The sequence below is a fragment of the Arvicola amphibius genome, chromosome 8 (genome assembly GCF_903992535.2).
Source record: "Arvicola amphibius chromosome 8, mArvAmp1.2, whole genome shotgun sequence".
Taxonomy (NCBI): domain Eukaryota; kingdom Metazoa; phylum Chordata; class Mammalia; order Rodentia; family Cricetidae; genus Arvicola; species Arvicola amphibius.
Genome location: NC_052054.1, coordinates 51,018,376 through 51,040,206, shown reverse-complemented (window position 1 = coordinate 51,040,206; position 21,831 = coordinate 51,018,376). Strand labels below are relative to the sequence as shown.

General features: G+C 48.1%; 1 protein-coding gene across 2 annotated transcripts in view; it reads right to left on the bottom strand.

Moving 5' to 3' along the window:
* The window catches only part of Fyn (FYN proto-oncogene, Src family tyrosine kinase), a 52,933-nt gene that overhangs the window by 18,547 nt on the left and 12,555 nt on the right, over window positions 1-21,831 (bottom strand). Inside the window, exons 3-9 of one of the 2 annotated variants that reach the window (XM_038340131.1) lie at window positions 20,443-20,541; window positions 18,247-18,350; window positions 17,106-17,255; window positions 14,441-14,605; window positions 11,430-11,609; window positions 9,856-9,932; window positions 9,601-9,754 (exon numbers count right to left, since the gene is read on the bottom strand). In XM_038340131.1, the coding sequence (XP_038196059.1) occupies window positions 9,601-9,754; window positions 9,856-9,932; window positions 11,430-11,609; window positions 14,441-14,605; window positions 17,106-17,255; window positions 18,247-18,350; window positions 20,443-20,541 (929 nt within the window). Of the gene's footprint in view, window positions 1-9,600; window positions 9,755-9,855; window positions 9,933-11,429; window positions 11,610-13,916; window positions 14,073-14,440; window positions 14,606-17,105; window positions 17,256-18,246; window positions 18,351-20,442; window positions 20,542-21,831 lie in introns of both variants that reach the window. The other variant, XM_038340132.1, reaches the window with a different exon arrangement.

The following is a 21,831-nucleotide window of genomic DNA, read 5'->3' as shown; positions in this document are numbered from 1 at the left end:
GTTAGGACCCAGCCTGGAACTCTGCGCTGATTCAAACGCAGCAATAATTTCAAACCTGGGGAAACTTGGCAGAGGAAAACTCGCAATTCTCACACCAGGCCAAGGGGGTGACGGGCAAATTGTTCAAATGCCTCTGCAGTAATAAACGGCGTGTTTCCAGTTACCCCGGTAACATATCTGCTAAAATGTCCGCTTTAAGCTTGTAAGAGCTTAGCATCATGTTTTTAGAATAAGTATAAATGAAAACCCAGGGGCACAATGGATTTATTATTATTCCCTTCGAAATTTCATCATGCCAGTGGGTAGGGAGTCTGACAAGGTGAGGAGGATTAAGGAAGAGTCCTGTCTCACCAGGGACCTTGGGAGAAGAGGGGGAAGTGAAACCAAAAGAGCCAAGGGCCAGAAGCTGGGCCTGAACATGCTGCAAAGCAATGGGCTGATTAACTAGGCCCAGACCCGAGGTCTGGTTGGGATAAACCCACAGAAGAAACATTTAGGCTGAAACAGAGAGCAAGCTCCCAGGAAAGCTGAACCGTGAGCACAGGCAGAGAGGAATCTTGGTGAGCCCAGCACTAGGTTAAGAATGTGGTGTAGCACAGATTCAGCCACCCTCAGAGGGGCCCAGACCATACCTGGCCGTCAGGCAGTGTGGACAGCACTGGTTTGGGGACACAGCCTGGGACAGGATCATCATGCTGGCCTGGTTGTGAGTCTAGGAAGAAGCCCAGGAAGAGGGGACACGTGGGAGGAAAGCACAACTTCAGGTTGCTTTTAAAACTGTCCCCTGCTTTCCATCTGGCAGAGTCTATGCCTTTGGGACCCAAGGGAGACCAGCGTGCTGGGCGCGGCACCCTCCTTCAGTGAGGAGAGAAAGGCTTGAGGCTGCAGGCAGTCTGCAAGTGCCCCCGACTGTCCCCGGTTATCCAGATGATGCAAACAAGGTTCCTTCTGCCAGCAGAGCACAATAAGGAAGCCAAAAGACATTTCTGATGTTTGATGGCAGCCTGCGGTTCCTATTTACACACTTTAAAATCACAGAGGGTGGCCATCTGCTCCCTTACTGATGATCACCCAGGAACGTGGGCTATGCAGACCATTCATAAACAACTGCCCGGCAGCCCTGCCCAGAACAGCACAAAGGGAAGGGAGATGCCCTTGTCAGAACGAGGCGGGGCTACCCTGGGCTGGGCAGACAGAGGGAGGTACTCAGAGAGCCGGCTCTGGTGACCTGTGCTGGCATCAGGCCCATCTGCATTCTCTGGGCTAACTCAGAGAGCTGTCTAAGGATGTGATTGGCAGAAATCAGTTCTCCCCCACTCTGCAAGCATTTTTAATCTTAAAAGGAACTGGGGAGAAAAGGATGATTTAAAGTCCCCTTTCTTTCATTTCCTCCAGCTTTCAAGACATTTTTGCGAGGAGGGAACGACGCTCCCGACAGTTCTCTGTCTCCGCTTCCCAGCATCCGACCTGCTCCCCTGACTACTAATCTGTGTTGGAGCTTCAGCAGATAAACAAAGCAGACCCTCCCAGGAAGGCTGGTGTAAGAAGCCTAGAGACTGAGGAGGCAGAATACAAATGAAGGCGACTCCTGCCTACTCACAGAGGTGTGCCAAACTCTGTTCGGGAAGGCTCATGGAGGCAGCGTGGCTGGGTTCTGCTCACCAGGATCAGCACATGGCCGCTGGCAGCTCTGGGGATGATAAACTGCCCATGTGGGCTGGGGGGTGGTGTGGCCTCGTGATGCGGCTTTTCATGGCTCTGCTGGAGGACAAGTGAGTTTTCTGCCTAGTGTTCGAAAACAATGGCTTGCATCAGGAAGAGGTTTGCTTTTTGTTACAAGATGAGCCACTTTTCTAGCAAGGAAAGAATTAGATTAAACTCAACAATTAACAGGGCTCCGAGCCCTCCCCACCGCCTCTCTCTGCTGACATTTGCTGTTCAGGTCACAGCACACAGTGTGGGGATGGTGATGCTGTTGTTGACAGAGAACAAGGAATTCATAGGCTGAAGGGAGCAGAGGGAGGGCATCTCATGGTGGGATCAGCCTTGATCTGCCACTGGATTACAGGGGCCTCTCAAGCAGCTGATTAATAATTCTGCAGGAGCCCTTGAGCTGGAACGCGGGAGCCCCGAGTCTAATAATCCCCAGTCATTGTAACAAAGGAAGGACAGGAATTGAAATCACAGTTCTGCATTGTGAAACTGGAAACCTAAAGGAAACAGGGACCCAGTCATTCCTGGCTCTGTGTGTCAACCTAGTTGCCGGCTTGTTTGTGCTAAATGGCTACTGTGCTTTTTGAATCCAAAATCTGATTATATTTAATTAGCACGGGCATCTGGGATTTCTAATACACAGAGAGTTATTAAAGTAACAAATCTTTCTAAAATATGTTCTCCAAGAAAGAATGTGTTAATTTATGCAGTAACAATTCTTACCGTGAAATAATGAACATGAAAACTGTAACAATTATGAATTCTTTGTAGTCTAATTTATATGTGAATTTTACTCCAGACAATAATCTATTCAATTTAAATTCTCAATACTGGGAGTATTTGAACAGACACATTTTTCTTCTCCTACTTAATACACAAACCAATGGTCTTGTCCAAAGTTCTAAATGTCCCTGTTTTGTTCAGATAGTCCACAGACTCAAAGATGACACCGTCTGGACATCTGCTTCCTAGGTGATCATCTGGTTACTGTTTCAGAACAAACCAACTGGCTAACCAAAGTCACAGAGAAACCCCTTGCTGATGCTCTTCATGTGGACTCAAATGTGGGAGGAGCCTTGGCAGGAAGCAGGCCCACTGCAGCATGGGTTGAATGCACCGCCTGTGTGTGGGCACGCTGAGCATGGCTACTTGCATCCACTGCGTCAACTGTACAACTACTGTTGTCAATGCTACTGCCAGCTGCACTAGGTCCTTCGTGGTAGGTGCTTCCTGTCTATGCCCAGACTGTGCTGACAATTCTACCTGGTTTCAAAAGAAGATGGGCTCGGGGTAACTTATCCGAGGTCTCAGGGCAGATCACAAGTGATGCCAGGATCCATACTACAATAACTTGACTTCATAGGGCATGCTCTTAGCCAGCTCAGGCCTTGCCAGCTTATGGGAGTGAAGCAGGGAGCACAGAGAAAGAAGGAAAGAGGACTGGGGAAAGGGAAGTGCTGTGGGGGGAAAGATGAGAGGTAACGAGACCAGATAGCTTCTTTCCTTTCTACTCCAACAGCTACCCGACAGGTGGCTCAGAGGCGAGGACACAGGGGCTCAGAGAAGCCTAAGACCAGGTCGAAGGTAGAGTTAGCATCTAACACAGGTCCACCCAGCTCGGCAGCTTCCACCATCCCCCAAAGACAAGCACATACTGTGCTGCCAATGCCGACGGAACAGCTCACCCTTTCTGGGGGTTCTTGCAGCAATTACAGCACTTGATTTCCTGGAAGCTCTGTGTACACTGCTTAGAGAGCAGAAAAACACGTCTGAGAAGAGTGAGGAGGAGGCCAGTACCACAGCAATTTCCACTGCTACACACCAACGGTGACACTTGGTGTGTGCTCTGTGTTCAAGAAGCCAGCATCCCCACAGAGGAGCAGCAAGACCTGGTGACACTTGGTGTGTGCTCCGTGTTCAAGAAGCCAGCATCCCCACAGAGGAGCAGCAAGACCTGTTCTAGTGATGTCCAGAAGAAGTGATGCCCAGGGTCCATGAATGTAAGCATCCACGTGCAGGTGTGCTGATGTGTGACGCTGCTGAGCATGTCCACCTGACCTCAAACACGGCAAGTTCGTGTGTGTGTGTGCCTGTGTGTGTGTGTATGTGCGTGTGTGTTTATAATAATAATAAAAAACCTGTGTGTGTGTGTATAAAAAAAAAACCTATGCCTGGATGTTGGGGCCATGGATAGTTCTGGTCTTTGTTTTTTTGTTTTTGAGATAGTCTTTATACATTGTCCTGGCTGTCCTGGAACTCACTATGTATGTAAGGTTGGCCTCAAACTCAAAGACTCTGTTTGTTCTGCCTCTGTCTTCCTAGTGCTAGGAAGCTGGGATTAAAGGTGTGCACCACCACAGCCAACCATGGAGAGGTCCTAACAGGAGGAAAGGATGAAGGGCTGTACAAGACACTGGGATGGCAGAGGCTAGTTGAGTAGCAGCTGAGTTCAGGACAGATGGTCTTGTAGGACACATGGACAGAACCAGAATGCTGGCTGTCTACACAAAACAGACTGGCTTAGGTGATAAATGATTATGTGTATACACACACACACACACACACACACACACACACACACTCACACTACCATTATTATCTGTCTGTCTATTATCCCTTTGTGTGTGTGCATGTGTGTGTGTGTGTGTGTGTGTGTGTGTGTGTGTGTGTGTGTATGTATGGTCTTACAAGTTCCTTTCTTTTATTGATTACTGTTTTTCTCTTTAAAGTATTGTTTAATAAAAATCTTTTCTATGGAAAACATGTCAATCGAAAGTTAAGGTTATAAAATAATTCTTCATATTTACCACCATCAAAGCATTTTTATATATTGCTTACTTCATTCTCATACTACTCATGCGAGGCAGTTACTATGGTTACTATGACTATTTGATAGAGGATGAAAAGGAGGCTCAAACGGTAGCTGCTGGTTTGCTTGAGGATGCCCTGATCGTCAGTGACAAAGGTGGTTTAATCCTGGGGATTCTGACTTCTAACCCACGTAAGTGACATAACTTCATTGCCCTTTAAATCTGTGTTACTGCTCTGTGAGGCAGTGACTGCCATTGCAGTCTAGGCTTGCCATGACCAGCCTTTCCAACAGGGCAACTACTGGGGAGATGGTGTGTGTGTATGTGTGTGTGGGGGGGTGTTTCCTACCCAGCAGCCTCATCTGTAATGGTCCCAGGTACAATCAGCGCCACTGTTCCTGAGTACAGGGATGGGTCAGCTGTGGTGTGTGTGCTCAGTCAGTGGAATATTAGTCTGCTGTGAGAAGCTAGGAACCGTCACAGGAAACAACAGTATTACAACATAGTGAAGGGGTGGGGGCAGACCAAGCAGAACGTCATGGCTAGATGACGCTGTTCCTAGCAGTGGTAGGTTACTGAAAGAAACGGGTCCGTGGAGCCACACTCAAGGAATTCTCTCTACAGCGACAGAAAACAGAGCCCTCTCTGGGGTGCTGGAATGAAATAGCTCCCCAGGTCAGGTTTGTCCTCCTCTGTGAGGAGGTTTCAGGACTACGTACACATGTAAAAATATAGTCAGTTGCACACCAGATTTGTTCATTTTACTGGATAACGTAAATCAAAGAAAAAAAATCACGTGCACAAGAGTGAGCCAGTGCTAAACACAAGCCAGCTCTACCTGAGTATGCTAGGCTCAAGTTAACACTAGCAAGCCCTCAGCTGCTTGAGAGCTCAGAAAAGACAATGTCTGTGGAGAATTCTCATTTTCTGTAAGAAGGAACAGATGGCCCAGGGGCTGTGACGGGGAGAGAGAGGTGTGTCTCCCTGCCCTGAGCCCTGGTGGGGGCTGTGGTAACTTCTGGAAGGATCCAGGGAACAGGAAGATGGGATGCCTGTCAGCGGAGCCCTGGGGAGGTGGAGGAGACAACAGAGGAGGAGAGTTAGCTCACCTAGCTGAGGCAGTGGCTCAGGTGAGGAAGCCCCAGCGGGCCTCTCACGGAAGCAGTAAATCCCAACTCAGGCTCATGCTCCCTCTCTGACGTTAAGATGCCCAGATGTTCTCGCATTGCTGCTGCTGCCAATTCCGCCCTAACCATCACCCACCACTCTTCCTTTGCGCTGCACGGAAACTGGGTCTTCTCAGGATGGCGGAAGCCTACCCATTTGTTTATTCTCCTCAAGTCCTGTCCTGGGCAAGGCTACACAAGATGGGTAATGACATTACAGCTCCCACGAGCGGGCGCTGGGTGAGACCGCAAAGACAGAGCTGGTAAGACCCATCTTCATTTACAGATAAGCGGTCCTCCCACGGAAGAATAAGACGGCTTGCCTCGGGCCCCGGCCAGTGGATGTTATTGCTGGGCTTCATTGCCTGACTCTGATGCTCCTGGGTGTCTCCTCATGCTAGCCCCCTGCCCTTATGTGCCCTTAGCCTTTCTCTATCATATTCTCCCTCCTTTCTTCCTTAGGAGTCTTGTTATCTTCCCCAGGCTAGTCTCAAATTCCTGGGCCGAAGAGACCTTTCCTCCTCAGCCCCACGAGCGGAGACTACGAAGGTACAAGCCTTCGCTGTGGCCTGGGTGTCTTCCTAACGGCCTTTAGCCAAGTTCCTTTTTCAAACACCTGACGTGGTGCATTATTTCGGAGACTCCAGATGGACAGAATGTAGAGCGGAGCTTCTGACTAAACAGGAACTGGCTCTAACTATGAGATGTCCAGGTAACTATGAGGAATGCCAGATGTTTCTAGTTGCTTCTAGAATACTGCCAGGGGAGGATTACGGTCATGGCCGCTGGGCCTGGTCTCGAGCCTCTCTGACAGCAGGCTTCTGCTCACAAGCCAGGGTAGGTGGGTGGTGAGTGTGGGCTCATAGGAGGCAATGTCCTGGGCAAGACCTGGAACAGAGCACCACACTGCAGAGGTGCCCGCGCCCGGTGCTGTCACACCTTGTTGCCTGGCATGTCGGTGCGTCGTGACAGACACTTCAGAGCACCCTGAGATGGGGAACTCACAACTGTTTTGCAAACAATTGTCATTCACGGTCCTAAAATAGCTACATTTGGCACATGTCTCGGAACACCGCCTGCACTCCCATAATCAAGATGCGGCACGGCTGTGGCCTGCGGGTGACATAAAACCCAACTTGCAAATATTATTAGGCACACGGACCAGCTGTCTCGAGGAGCTGATTAATCCCCGGCAGGAACGTCCGCAGGCAGCACACATGCCGTCCGCAGAATACATTGGCAAATACATGCCGGACCTTCCTACCAGGAGGAAAGGCCAGGGCCGGGCAGACCCAGTGGAGGAGTCATAGGAACAGCTGGGCTAGCCAAGGCTGGAAAATGAGACTCTCTCTAGTCCCCCGACACATGTGAGCTTGAGAGGTTGCCCCTAAGGCTTTTTCCATAAAATAAAGGGGAAACGGAACTTATGACTAATTCTCTCCATTTTTACACTCTGCTCTTGGTGAGAGACAGTAGGCAGAGTTCAAGAGCATGCCTGTCCTGTTTCCAAATCCTGCTCTTCCACTTGTGAGCTTCGTGACTTTGTACAAATGCCTCTGATGACTCTCTGAGTCTGTTTCCTCCTGCCCCTTGAAAGTCAGGCAGTTCCAGCTCCTCACATGCCCTGGCCCTTCCTTGTTCTCTGCTTCAAGACAGCATGGACTGTCCGTATCTCCTTCCATATTCCAGCTCATCGAATCCCCATCTATCCCTCCCCAGTGTTCAGTCTGGTAAAGGAAAGAAAGAGGAAATCATGTCCAAAGAGGTAAGGATAGAATCTGTGGGGAAATAGAGTCAAGGAAATGCTAAATCAAGGGTTAAGGCTAGTCCTCAGAAAGGAGTCCGGACAGTGGCTGGAGTGTGATGGGGGAGGCAGGGCAGAAAGGCAGTCCTGATGGGGAAGTGTAGGAAGGGAGGCTGCATGGCCAGTCTGAGGGAGTCCTGGGTGGGTTCCAGAGCAGACGCTGACATGAGAGGTGCCAGTCACCTAAGGCTGCAGTTTGGGGTACCTTAATGAACGATGCGCGACTTCCACACCCAAGCCCTTCCAACAGTACCTCTGTTAGCATCTGTGGCTCCTGGCCTGGCCACCTTCTCATTTAGGGATGCATCAAGGGTGCTAACCACAGACTTCGCAGAGTCCAAAGTCTGGTTAAGAATGCGAAAACAGGGCTGGAGAGGTGGCTCAGAGGTTAAGAGCACTGCCTGCTCTTCCAAAGGTCCTGAGTTCAATTCCCAGCAACCACATGGTGGCTCACAACCATCTGTAATGAGGTCTGGTGCCCTCTTCTAGCCAGCAGGCATACACACAGACAGACAATTGTATGCATAATAAATAAATAAATAAAAAAGTAAAAAAAAAAATGAGAAAACAGCCTTGCAGGGCTCGTCCTGCCACTGAGACTTTCTTTCACACAGAAGGACATTCCTGGCTTCTACTGGAGCCATTTCCTAAGTTAAATCTTCAGGGAGTCCTTTTCTAAATCAAGAATTCAGGTTGACAACCTTCACCTATTCTAGGGCTCTGCTTACATTCACTGAGAGCCTCTTGGCATCCCATGCCACCAAACTCATGTCTGCATGTCACCAAACTCATGCCTGCATTCCCCCTCTGCTTAGAGACACAGTCCTCTTTTGTGTCCCTCCCCCCGACTCTGGGTGTGTGTCTGTGTACATGTCCCACTCCACATGATCCTGAGGCGGCTTGCTGTGTGGGTATAAGGCTCCAGGACAAGACATGCCACATAGTGGAGGAATTCAAATAGCTGAGCTCTTTGCCCAATGTGGAGTGGAGCATTTGGGCAGTATCTGTAACCTGGCAGGAGCTCGGTTTGACATTTCCCTTAGCACTCATCAGACTTCTGTTCCGAGTCAAAGAAAAGAAGGGAAGAATTGGCATTTTTTTTTAAAAAAAAAAAAGGAAAGAAAACTAGGAAGAGAACGTTCTAGAAAGGAGTGAAGTGGCTACTATTTGTTCTGAAAGTGCCACCCTGCAGTATATTCCAGTTACTGCTCAGAGTGGTTCAAAGCCGAGTGAACCTCACCCTCTGCTGAGTCCTGGCATCAAATGCACGGAAGCCGCTGCAGTTGCTATTTCCTCACTTAGTCCCACACCTGGACAGCAAGGCGGAAAACACCCTCAGGAATTCCCTCCTCGCGTCTGCAGCTCTTTTACTCACAGTCACCCGAGTGCGGTGGCTTTGGGTTCCGTGTGCTTTACACAAAGACTGTCCATGAATTTTTGTAGCGCTGGGTGGAGGCAGACAAAGAAAGCAAGCAGGGCTTTTCAAGGAACTCCACCGTCCAGTTCCTCCACACCATCTCTTTCCCCTTCACGCTTTGCTCTGCTCAGGCTGGCCTGCTCGGGGCCACAGAAGGCAGTCGCAGAGTGAGGTCAGGATTGGCCTCCATGGGCCTCTGCAGGCTCCCTAGGAGGAGGCGTCCTCAGTGGGATGCTCCCTCCTCCTGCTGCCTTGCAAACCTTAAACCTTTGCTGCCCTGACATTAGCCCTGAGGCATCATAGTGCTCTCAGACTCTGAAAACCTGCCTGTTCCACGGTAAAAGACCACAACTAAAGTCTCTCCTTGGAGGTCACCTGCTTTCTGCTGGGACATGACTGGGGCGGAGCTAGAACCTGGTCTCCCAGATACTTCTTTCTCCAAAAGCAGAGCACTCTGATCAAGCGGATCATATACTTCCAGAAAGGCAGGTGGGTGTACCATGGGAGTAGACACCCACTCTCTAACCAGAGCTGCACCCATCTACGGTCCACTAGTCCCCCACCTGAGAACTGCCATACTCCTGCCAGACCAGAGGGGAAGAAAAGGGCAGCCAGAGGAAATGGAGGTAAGGAGGAAGGGCGGTGCAGAGCAGAGAGGCAGTCAGGAGCCTCTGTCACGGGCGCGCCCACCTTGTCTTGCTGTGTACTCATTGTCTTCAATCAAGCGAGCCAACCCGAAGTCAGCAATCTTGCAAATGAGTCCATTCCCCACCAGAATGTTTGCTGACCGCAGATCTCTGTGGATATAATTCATGCGCTCGATGTAAGCCATTCCGGCGGCAACCTGTGGAAACGCAGGGTAACGGGTACAGCTATTACATCACAACCCCTCATGTGTCCATGCTCACACAGCCACGGTCCGAATCAAGGCACCCCATGACCTACCTGCGCTGCCATGTCGACAAGATTTGGCAATTTCAGAGCTCGGCCTTCACCGTCTTTTAAGAAATCAAGCAAACTTCCTATGAATGGAACATAAAGCAATTTTAGTTTACTCAGAAAGGCAAAAATTCCTTGCGGGCTGTACCTGACTTCCTTAGTGTAAGTGAAAGGTAGTGGGATGGGGCAATGCCATTGATGGAAAAAGAAAGGTTTGTATAAAAACAAAGAAACAAATCCCAGGTTTTAAGTAGTAAGTGTTAGCATCTGAAAATAAACAGCGATTATTTTGTTTCTAAAGACAGAGTCTGGTAACAGAACAGAATCTCCTTTTCTGTCACGGGAGGAGTCCGTCCTCTCGGGCCCCAGTCTTCCCTGCACAGGAGAGTGATGCGGACCGCCCAGGGGCGCACACTGAGGATGCACTGCTGGACCAGTAGCGGCAGTGTTGCCAGGGGGTTAGTGGGAAGAGCCTATCCTCAGGCTCTATCTGCAGCAGGAACTCTGGAGTCAGACTCAGACACCTGCGTTTCCCGAGGCCCTCAAGGTGACTCAGAGTACAAGGAAGTTTTAGAATCATTGACTTCGTTTCAGGTTTTAAGGTGAGAATGTAGTGTCTGAGAAATGTGGGGCAGAGAGCTTCCTAATTAGATCACAGGCAGCCGTGCCTCCGCCTCAGACATCTGAGACAAACAGCCAGGGCTTCAGAGCCATGCTTGTGAGCTGCCTGAGGAGGCCCAGAGCTGACACCCAGGCGGAGATAATCATTTGCAGGAGCTGGGGGCACATGACGGTCGTCAGTGGTTTTTTTTTTTTTTTTTTTTTTTTTAATGCTTTAATCACAAAGCTCTTTACAAAATAACCCTGGATCCAAAGGGCAAACAATCTGCCAGGAAAAAAAAATTCCAATTATATTTTAAGAGAAAGTACATAGAAAAGAAAAACTACACTAGTGTCTCCTAATGTACAACGTGCGGCCTTTTAAGGCTGTTTCTTGTTTGGCTCATTTATTTTTTCCAAAACAAAGTGCTCTCTGGCTTCCCCCCCAACAATGCTGGTCTGATTATAATGATGTACACATGCACACGTGTGCACCAACGCACGAATGTTCGGGGGGGGGCGGGGAATGACTGCGTGTCATTTCTTCACCTGACATTTAAAGAGAAAACTGGGGGAAAGATGTTGATCTGGAGCCTGAACTAATCCAGTGACCATCTGCGATTGATTATTTAGCCCTAAAAAGGGAAATTTAACAGAAGCCACTGATTCAAAATGGCAGCAGGTTTTTGTAGCCCTGTACATTAGCTCTGGTATAAAATGGATGTTTTACTTATGAGGAAGAACACTCCTGATGAGTAACAGGCAAAAGGCACTGTGCTTCTCAAGACTCTGGGGGTGAACTCAAAGTTCCCCCTTTCCTAAGCCTTATCCTGAATGAGCACAGCCGGCACCTCCTGATGGGAATCCCGGGTCCATGTATAGACTGGGGACTGAGTAAGCAGCAGCCCCGTTTCTGTCTCTGAACAGTCCCTGCAACCTGCAAGCCGGCATGAGGAGGGAGAAGGAGAGTGCTGCCCAACCTTTATTCATGTATTCTGTGACGATGTAAATGGGTTCCTCAGACACAACGGCATAGAGCTGCACCAGCTTGTCGTGCTTCAGCTTCTTCATGATCTGTGCTTCCTCCAGGAAGGATTCCGGAGACATGGTGCCTGGCTTAAGAGTCTTTATGGCTACTTTTGTGTTTCCATTCCAGGTACCTACAAATAGCCCATAGCAGTAAGTCAATCCAAGGATACTCGTTTCACGGGAAAAATAATTTTGATCAGCAACTATGTGCATAAAATTAGACTTTTAGTTTTAAAAAAAAATCTTAGTTTTTTTTTTTACAAGCAAAGACAATCACAAAGGACTCTGTCATGTATTTCAACAGAAAAAAATGAGTTTACTCTCATTTTTATAATTCGCTAACTTGTCCCGCTAGATAGACATCACTCTTTTTATGGCTCATCCACATAATCGTGCATTTACACCACAAAGCTTTGGGCTCTTATTTCAGTGGTGAAAGCCCAGGATTCAGAATTGGCCTGGGTATCCAGTAGCTGTCCCCTAGATAACAGGAAAAGCCTGGAAGAAATTAAATTCCATCTTAGAGGGTGTGCTCCCATAGAAATAGGGCCACACACCGAGGATGCCTGGAAATCGGTTCCAGGCTTTCAACTGTCTGCACTGGATGAGTTACCTGACAGAGTCCTTCAGCAATCATGCTAAATGTGCCCACGAGCACAGGCAAGGAACACACTGTCTCCTTGCCCATACTTCCCCAGGGGAGGTAAATCCCTCAGGCTTCTGGAGAGTCAGCCCCAAGAACAATGGCTTCTAGCAGGTGGACTGCAAAATCAGCAGTGAAGCAGAGAAGCGTTTAAACACAGTGTTTAAATATTTCTTTAAAAACCTAGCTAACCCAAAGGCGAGGCCTGGCTTATGGTCATCATCAGTTAGCTCATCTGTAAAATACGGGAATGGACTAGTAGCTTTCCATTCTCTTTTGGTTCTCAAATAAAAAAAAAAAAACAAAATTCAGGCTTATTCCACTTTTAGCTGATGACTTTGAAGAATAATTTTATAAAGGGAAAATAAAAATCTGCTAATTCAGATTATATTGCTTACGATCTGAAGGAAAATGTGGGTTCAAACCAAGACTGACTCAAATGTAATCTGACTTTCAGATCTAAGGAGCCTGTATATTGAAGTATTTATTATTCTGTTGAAACATATAATTACAACATGCATTCTACGGGGGGGGGGGGAACCTATGAAAAAGCCAGTGGCTTAGGGGTTCAATTATCTCAGAAAATATCTGCCACTCGGTGTAAATGGGAACTTTGACAACTTTTAAACCGCCTTCATGATTTAACTGCTAACGGTTTCCTAAAATTTAAGCCCAGTGTGGTCTTCTCTTAGCAGCTTGGGTGACCGTCTAGGCTTCTATCCCAACTCTTCCGCTCCGTGGGAAACAACACCTTGGTGCTCTGTGAAATGATGATTTAATTAAGTTGACAGTTTCAAAAGTCTGAAGATAAAATTCTTATTCTTCCTGATTGCGTGATCTGATGAAATTCCTCAGGACTTAACAACTTCAATTATAAGTTGGGTAGATAATGAGATACAAGTTGTATAAGCAGATTTTATAACCCTTGAGATAAAGTCTAGACGGGGATGGGCACATTAATGTGATCACTCTTACGTGCAATCGATAATACATATACATGCATGGCTGTCTACTTCCACTGTCCATGTGTGCATCTGTTTCTGAGTCTGCATGGGACCTGCTGTTCTTCAAACGTTTGATTACGTCAACTCTCTGCCTGTGGATCATATCTGAAGAACACATGTACCTGTTTATACCCTAAGGAAGGGAGATTCCAACCCTTTGTCGTCATTTGATGGACAGATGCTTTTGGGAGGGATCTAAGGCCATGGATTGTCTGTAAGCAAAGCTGCAGCTGACCCGGAGGATGAGAGATGCCATCTCAAGGGCCAGTGCCGTTGGCATTACTGACAACCAAGTGAGGAAAAGCGTGCATGAATCAAAGGTCTACAAGGGATTTTAAACACGCCTGGTAAAATCCTCAGAATAATCCAATGAAGCAGCTATGACTCCAGGTTTACAGATGAGGAACTGAGGCTCAGAGGTGTTAGACAGGTCCCATGTTTATGCTTAATCATCCAGTAAGGGTTTAGACCCAGGCCTGGCACACAGAAAGCCTGTGACCTTCGTCTATCACTGCCACCCCCAGCATCTTACCGTCCCATTTCACAGGGCGAGAAAGCACCACATTCCCAGCGTGCTGGCTTCCGGTTTGCAGGTGCTTAATGAACCGCATGAAATAGGACAGATGAACACAGCAAGGTACTACCATAGTAGGCAAACCTGGGCTCGAGGCCCATCTGGTGACACAGGTTAAGGGGCTTTGTCCCAATGGTCACATACACGTCTCTGTTCAAAACTGTCCTTTTCACCGGCTTTGATATGTTGCCAAAGCAGAATGTGCCCTCTGCCTTACCAAGCCAGACTTCAGCGAAACACCCCTGCCCCAGCTTCTTCTCCAGAAACAACGAGCCACGTGCAACTTCCCAAGCATCTTTAGCCAATCCAGAAGTTTGTGGGGTACAACTTGATGAAATCACAGTTAAGTTAAAACACAAACCATCAGCTTTCTCTACAGGAAAGGGAATTAATAAAGAAAACACAGTCCTTATAATCCATAATCATGCATGCACTAGGAAAGATGGAAGGTGATTGCCCTGGAGCCAACGCTCGGCAGTATGGCAGCTGGCACTAAGGGGTACACTCTACGCAGGCTGGAACAGCCCTTCCACCAGCTAGAGCAAACCCGCACCATCTGTCACTCTTGCTCAGTCCTATCTTTTGGAGAAATTCCCAATTTTTTTAAAAATGAAAATTGAGTAATTCAAATCATCTGTCTTCCTGCTCATGAGAGATACCTTTATTTTCACCTTCCATCTTTGAGGTTTGGGATTTCCCAAACGGGGAAACTAATCAAAGAGTAATTGAGTCTCAGCATACCCATCCATACTTCCCCAAACTGCCCATTTCCCAGTCTCTTGATCAACTGCAGTGATTCTCGAGGGATTTCCCAGACATCTTTGGTTTTGACAGACAGATCGGTAAGCCGTGGCATCCCTTTGTGACAGGGGACTACCAGGCGGCAGCAGAGACCTGCGGCTCTCTCTGAAGGAGCAGGGCAGCGGCGAGGGAGAGAAGAGCAGAACATGTAACAACAGTGTGCACAGGTGGGCAGCGCGGTGCCGGCGAGCGCGGCGCAGGCCACAGAGGATGTGACAAACACAAGCAAACATTCGCTGGAGGTGGACGAGGGCACTTCAGATGTGGTCCAGGTTCCTCCCCCCAATCCACCCCTCTCCCACCAGGCTCCCCCAGCTAGCTCCACATATACAGGTGCAAGGCACTTTAGTCTAATGGACTAGCATACATATTCTGGAATTCTGAAAATGCCTTTAATTCCAAAAAGTGCATACATAAAAAATAAAACATGTGACCGTCCCCTTTTCCTTTGCATATCTAGATGGCCTAAGGGTCAAAGGCATCTTCCCAGTATAAATGTGTTTAAAATGTGACTTTAGCCTAGGAGCTTGCCACAGAACTCTGGTCTGTTAGAACAAGTCTCAAGAGCAGGCCTGGCAGCGGGGAATTTCTTTAGGGAATGCTTTGTCCTTCTGATTCTGTTCTACCAGTCCTGTGCGCTTGCAGTGCTTTTCGGGGCAATTTTCCACTAAAAACAAAAACAAGGACACAACTTTTTAAACAGCTTCCTATGTATAATTTAGGAGTCTGGATTCAAAGAAAGAATAGAAATTAGCACTCACAGAAACTCAATGACATGAAAGACTAGGAGGACAGCAGCTACTACTCAGGTTACTGGGAAGCTGAGTCTTTTTCCTCCTTCCTTTTGAAAGGATATACCTCTGAGAACCTAACAGGGAGAGCGACTAAGTGTCAACAAAGAGTAAGCACTCTGGACGGATGGAAGCCACACAGAGCCTGCGCTGAGAGGGGGGCAGAGCCCTTCAGTTCCCTTGAAGCCCCTCAGATCCAAAGCACAAGCTTAGCTGCCTCTTCTCTGGGATCTCCTAGCCTGTTTTCCACTTTTCCTTTTGATGGAATCTGGTTCTGAGATGCTCAGGCAGGATATTATTTATGTGTCAGTATTTCAAAGGCATGCTACGTGCAAGAGAGCGAGGAGGGAGGAAAAGCCAATATAAAAACAAATCTAACTCGAGATAGATTTCTTTCCCTGAGATTAAAAAACGTCTATTGTTCTTCATATCTGCTCCCTCTTCCAGCTTTATGATATCATTAAGGTGCCCTTTCCAGCACACTATTTTCAAATGATCCAAACCCTGGGGACCCTGCTGATGTTTGCCTGTAATGAAATATATTTCAGCATTTGAAAAATCCTTATAACATGCAGGCGTTTTGTGTATATCTCTGAAGCTCAGGGAGATTTTCTGCTCCATTTCTCTCAATATTTCATTAGAATCCACACAGAGCAAGAGCTGATGCCCGAATCACTGGTTACTCAGGTACTGTTAATTTTTTTCAATGGCTCATCAATGGCCAGAATCAATTCGTAGGAATTTCTTATTGTTATTTTTAGAAGACTACATTTTTTTTTTTTGTGTGTGTGTGTGCTAAAGATAGCACAAATACTTTTCAATGGTGGGGTAAAAAAAAAAGGTGGGTGTGGCTCCTATCTGTAATCCTAACATTCAGGATGCTGACACAGGAGGATTGCTGTAACTCTGAAAGGTCACCTTGGGGAATACCCTGGGCTACAGGTGAGACCTTCTCTCAAAACAAAAGCAAGAAAGAAAGAAAGAAAGAAAGAAAGAAAGGAAGGAAGGAAGGAAGGAAGGAAGGAAGGAAGGAAGGAGGAGGTCAGGTATGCATGCATTGTATAGTGGGGCACACTTATTAACCAAGGAAAGCAAGCACAGCACATTAAACAATTGCACATAAAGTTACACAGTTAAATGAAATGCACATGTGTATGCATATATCCAACAATTAAACTGCCAAGAACAAAAGAATGATGTCGTTTGCTGTGAAGGCAGTCTAATCTTAAAGTCATCACAGCAGCTGGGTGTGGCGGTGACACCTTTACTCTCAGCAGTTGGGAGGCAGAGGCAGGGGGAGCTCTGAGTCAAGAGGCTGCCAGGCCTGCGCAGTGACACCCTGTCTCAGGAAAGAAAAACAAAGTCACAGCAGTAGTCCTAGAAGAGCCGTGGCTGCACACACGGAAGCCTGGGTAGGAAGCAGCACTCGGGACACTGAGTCCTGCAGACAGAGCATCATGAAATGCAGGAAGGTGTGAGCGAGCCCACTGCAGGGCAAGTGTTCCCTGCAAGCCTGCCCAGGGGCAACTCCTTCCTCCTCCTCCTTTCAGGCGTGACATTACAGAAGGCAACAGGAAAAGAGCTTGCAAGGACTTTTATGATGCAAATAAAGACAAAACCAACTTTTAAGATTTAAACCACTGCCTTCTACTTGGGGGAACTTCTCTGTGGTAGAACAGCAATGGTGGCACTGGTACAAGCCTGCCTTCAGGGGTGTGCACAGGAAGGGACCTCCTCCTTGTCCCCCCCCCCCCCAGCTCTGGGCCCGCCCATTCCCTTCATTTCCAGGTGCTGAGGGTGGTAGATCAAGTTACCTGAGTAATGCTGCACAAGCTGCGGGAGGGTTTCGAACTGGGCCCGGGTGGTGATATAGTATCCACCATTGTCAAGCTTGCGAATTTTATAATGTTTCACATGGTCTCCTTTCATATCATCCCAATCCCGGATGGAAAGGGAGTAGGCACCTGGCAAACACGCGAAGCGTTAGTAGTGTCAATCAGCCTTGATTGACACTCTGTTTGTAGGTCTCATTTATTTGACTATTCTAATAATTATCAAAAGAACACACATCCATGCACATACACAGATGCTTGCACACATGCACGAGAGGCACATGCATAACACACACACACACACACACACACACACACACACACACACCATCTCCACTCAAGTAACACACAAAGACAAGTCTTGCTGTCCTGCCAGTGTCAAAAAGACATTAGCAACAAAATGACTTTGCTCTTGGAACTAAAACTTCTCAGCTATTTCTCTAAAGTTTCCTTTCAGTTTCTTTGTCATATCTAACACAGCCTGCAACAAATCACACTGGGCAAGAGCAAGAGCAGTATGGAGACTCCAGGTGGGTTTGTCTCCCAGTTTCATTTCCCATGTGGTATCTGAGAGGCAGGGATGGTTGAGGGGTGGGAGACAGGGATGGTGGGGGCAGAGATGATGGACAGCAGAGGTGGGCACAAAAGAAATGGCATGGTGCTCCTCTAAAAGGAGCTCCAGAATTCTGCGGGTCGACACTTCGCAGGGAGAGGCTGCCCGTGTAAGGCACAGGGAGCCCGAGACCAACCACTGTCTGCGGCGTTGACCGACTTCCACCTGTGGGCTCTAATGAGTTACGAAACAAAGGGAAGAGGAATGAAGTCCTCCATTGACGAAACAAAATGGAATGAGGGGAAAGTAAGGAAAGCAACCTCCCTGTAGAGTCACTGGGACTCTAACAAGACCTGAGGCTGAGGCAGGGATGCTGTCTGGCCTGTGCTCCTGGAGTCTCCTCGTCTGCAGCTCAGAGTCTTCAGGGGAACTACAGAGCAGGACTGTACCAGGCCAGGAGGGGCTGTGCCAGCTAAGACCATGTGTATTGCAGCCAAGCCTTCCCACCCAAAGACGAAGCCGCAGATTCGAAAGACGAGGCAGCTTCGCCCTGTCCTCTCCTCATCTTACCTTTGGTGGTTTCGCTCTCGCGGATAAGAAAGGTACCTCTTGGGTTTCCAAAGGACAGGAGCTGTCTCTCGGCATCTTTTCGGCCAAGTTTTCCAAAGTACCACCTTTGAGGGAGATGGGGGAGAGAAAATAAGGTCACCTGTGATTGAGCAAAGTAGCTTGTCCTCCGAAATTCCTTCTCCCCGAATGTTGTCCCAACTGATTTTTTCCCCCTACCTTCCTTTGGTTCTTTTTCAATCTATCCCTGATTCTATCCTCTCTCTGTCTCTTTCATTCTTAAAAAAAAAAAAATCAGATTTGAATTGTGAGTTGTTTTCCTTTCCTCTAGGACGGCAGGCATTTACATGTGTGGAAAGTGCCACCTCACGCCCAGAGAGAGAAGCCTGCTACCTCGTTTGAAATGCCAACTGCAGGAGAGGCTTCCACTGCTCCGCTAGGAGACCCTTGATTTCTGAGTATAATTACAACTCCAGGGAAATACCAGGCCCTGTATAGAGACAGCTCATTAATCAAGCATTGTTTTTTAAAAAGAGACTCACTCAGGATGGATAAAGCAGAAGGATGGATAACATTTCTACTCAAGCGCTACCTATGAGAATCCTGAAGAAAGGAAGCCAGCTCTAACCCTGATGGGAGAGGACGGCTGTCCTTGGAAGCCCATTTTCATTGTCTCATTCCACCCCGCAGGTGTGAGGGCTCAAATTATCGACAAGCGTTTACCTGGCACCTGGTCTGTGATCTGCAGCAGGGCCTCTCCTGACACAGCTGTAGGGACAGCTTACTGCACATCTGAGATCTGTGCACAGTTAACGAGCATGTCCGGAAAAACGAGCTGGTGGGGTAGACATTTTTCCATTCCCCTGTAACAAACTGATGGCTCTTTTGTGTCGGGGCAGGAATCCTCCGGAGTCACCTCGGGATCCTATGCGTCTTCTGTCTCCTACCTGCGCTGTCGAGCCCTAACCCAGCCTGGCAACTGGTTCACATTTCAGCACTGGCTTGGCTAAGAATAGTGACGTGCACCAAGAGCCCAAGGAAGAGTTTTGGTGCCTTCCACTAGAATCTCTGCTTAGGAACAAATTTTTGGTTTTAAAAATGAATCCATCACACCTGAACGCAGCTAGTAAGCTCACTGTTAGTTCTGAGTGTCAGACTCTCACGGAAGATAAGCCCCACCCCTAGCTCTCCAGTGACTTGAGAAGGCCAGCATTTTCCACAATCCCAGGGTAGCAACAGTTGAGGTGAAGGATATGACAGCAATTACCTCTGAGCAATGTCTTTCTTGCCTTGTGTCAATAACAACAGTGGTGAAGGACAGCTTGGTGAACAATGGATTATTATCTAAGTAGCACTTTAACGTAATGCTAATTAACTGCATGTATAAAAACCATACATGGCTTATTTTAAAAAGAACTATCCTCATCTTTAAAAAAACCCCAAATATCAGGAATCCTTATAACTATGACTTAAATACGCAGTGAGCCAAGGGCTGGGGCAGAGGCCAAGTTCCTGAGCTCGGGACATCAATGTCCCTTTCCTCTTGCCAGAGTCCTCCAAGTGGCACTGGTAGAAGAAGCAACACTCAGGCACTCATCTTTTGAGAACCCCGATGTCTTCCACCACGGTTCCTACACTGGGGAGTGAGGCCAGCTAACGGCTAGCCAATGGCTGTCTCCGTGAAAACAACCAAGACCTCACAGGAAAACATCATTTGAAACTGTAGTATTTTCCAAGTTGTGGGACTTGCTGTATGTGAAATACTTTTTACCTGGGGTCCAAAGGTGTCTTTTCAGGACTCTCGGTATTTCTGATTATCAGGGAGAAGACTCCTAGCGTAATCTTTAGTAATGATTTGCCTCAGCGCCCAGGGAGCAGACTGCAGGGGCACTGTGGGCTGTCAATAATGCATGCCGCAGTGGAGTTTCACCACGTTAGTTTGTAATCTAGAGCAAGTTATTGGGTTTTCATTTGGGGTACTCGTACAAAGCTTCTAAATAAGAAAATGGACGGGCTTAAAGGAAAATATGAAGCTGGTAACAGTGTGTTCCAGAGGCATCAGAACAACACAGCAGCATTATATTCTCTCAAGCCACAATCAGGGGTAAATTTCTTCACTCTCCTGTGCCACGTCGCTGGCATTTACTGTGACGATTAACTTTTAAAAGCAGGTAGTTAGAGAAAACAACAACAACGTACTCTTCGGCCTGGATAGAGTCCACTGGAGCCACGTAGTTGCTCGGAATGTAACCAGTTTCCCCCGTGGTCAAGGAGCGGGCTTCCCACCAGTCTCCTTCCCTGCAAAGGAACAAGAGCAGAGACATGACTGCGTCATCCGGGTCATCCGGCGCAGCGCTCTGCAGTCAGACTTGATGCAGTAATTAGCCCTTCTGCCTTGCAATTGCTGCAGTCTTGCTCCCCTTCTGCACAGCTGACATAGGCCCTAAGAAGACCAAATGGCTCATAACCCAGATCACCATGAGCTGAAGCCGGGGCTGCCTCTTGCCTTCTGGTGAAATTATGCAGCTGAGCCATGTTTGCCTTGCACCAGGAGGCTCTAGGTTCGATACCCAGCAGGAGATGGAGGGAGGACTAGAAGTTCAAGGTCATCCTCAAGCCTAGATATTCTAAAACAAACACACACTCTCTCCCGTGGGGTTCTGGGGAGGGTGCACTTGCAGGAAAAGTGGTTCTCTGGGTGGGAGGCAAACTTGGATGAGGTGTGTAGGGGAGCACAGAGAGCAGCCCCAGCTCACTCTGGGAAAACTGCAGATTATCTGGGGGAGGGAAGCCTGTTAGGAGGTGCAGAGAGGGACGCATTTTGCTTAGGGTACCCATCTTGCCTGCTCTTAAGAAAGAGGGAAGGCATGCGTTCTGCGGGTAGAATGATCACCATAAGGCAGGCTTTCCTCAGAGACTTTCAACTGGGGGTTAGTCTATCAACACTCAACAGCTTCATCCTGCCTGAATCTGAGGCAGGGTGGGCCAGTGCATCGCGGGACAGCAGGGGCAGGAAAATGCAGAGGGCAGCAAACTCTGAGGCACAGCAGCTAAGTGCTGGGGAGTGTGAAGAGGGGGTGGGGGCACTTTCAACACTTGGTATAAAGTCACTGTACAGAAAACAGGTGTCCACTTGCTTGGATTCATGCAGGGTTTTGTGCAACAAAAGGCAGGGATGGAGTGTGGGCTTCCTCCCATTAACAGTGGGTGGGCAGAAGGTCTGCTGTGTGGAGTTTAGCTGTGACTCTCTACCGCTGAGGTCAGGGGAGTGGTGGGAGGGCAGGGCTGTCCTCCTGCACATCAGGCCTCCCAGCCTGCGACTATGACAGACACATGGCCTCCTTGTCTTCCTTTAGTCCTCTGAGGTAACAAGAGAAACCCCAGGCTTTTAGTTACAATATATATTTTTTTAAATCACCTTTTGCCTGGGCTCTGTTGATGCTCTCAGGCAAGAAGAAAATGTTCTGGCATAGGGCTGGGGGAACATTCTCTCCAATCTAACAACATCTAGCCTTCTGTTAACCCGGAGTCTTTTCAGGGTTTCTACAGATGAAACTTCTGAGCAGGGGTACCAAGGAGCGGTGAGTC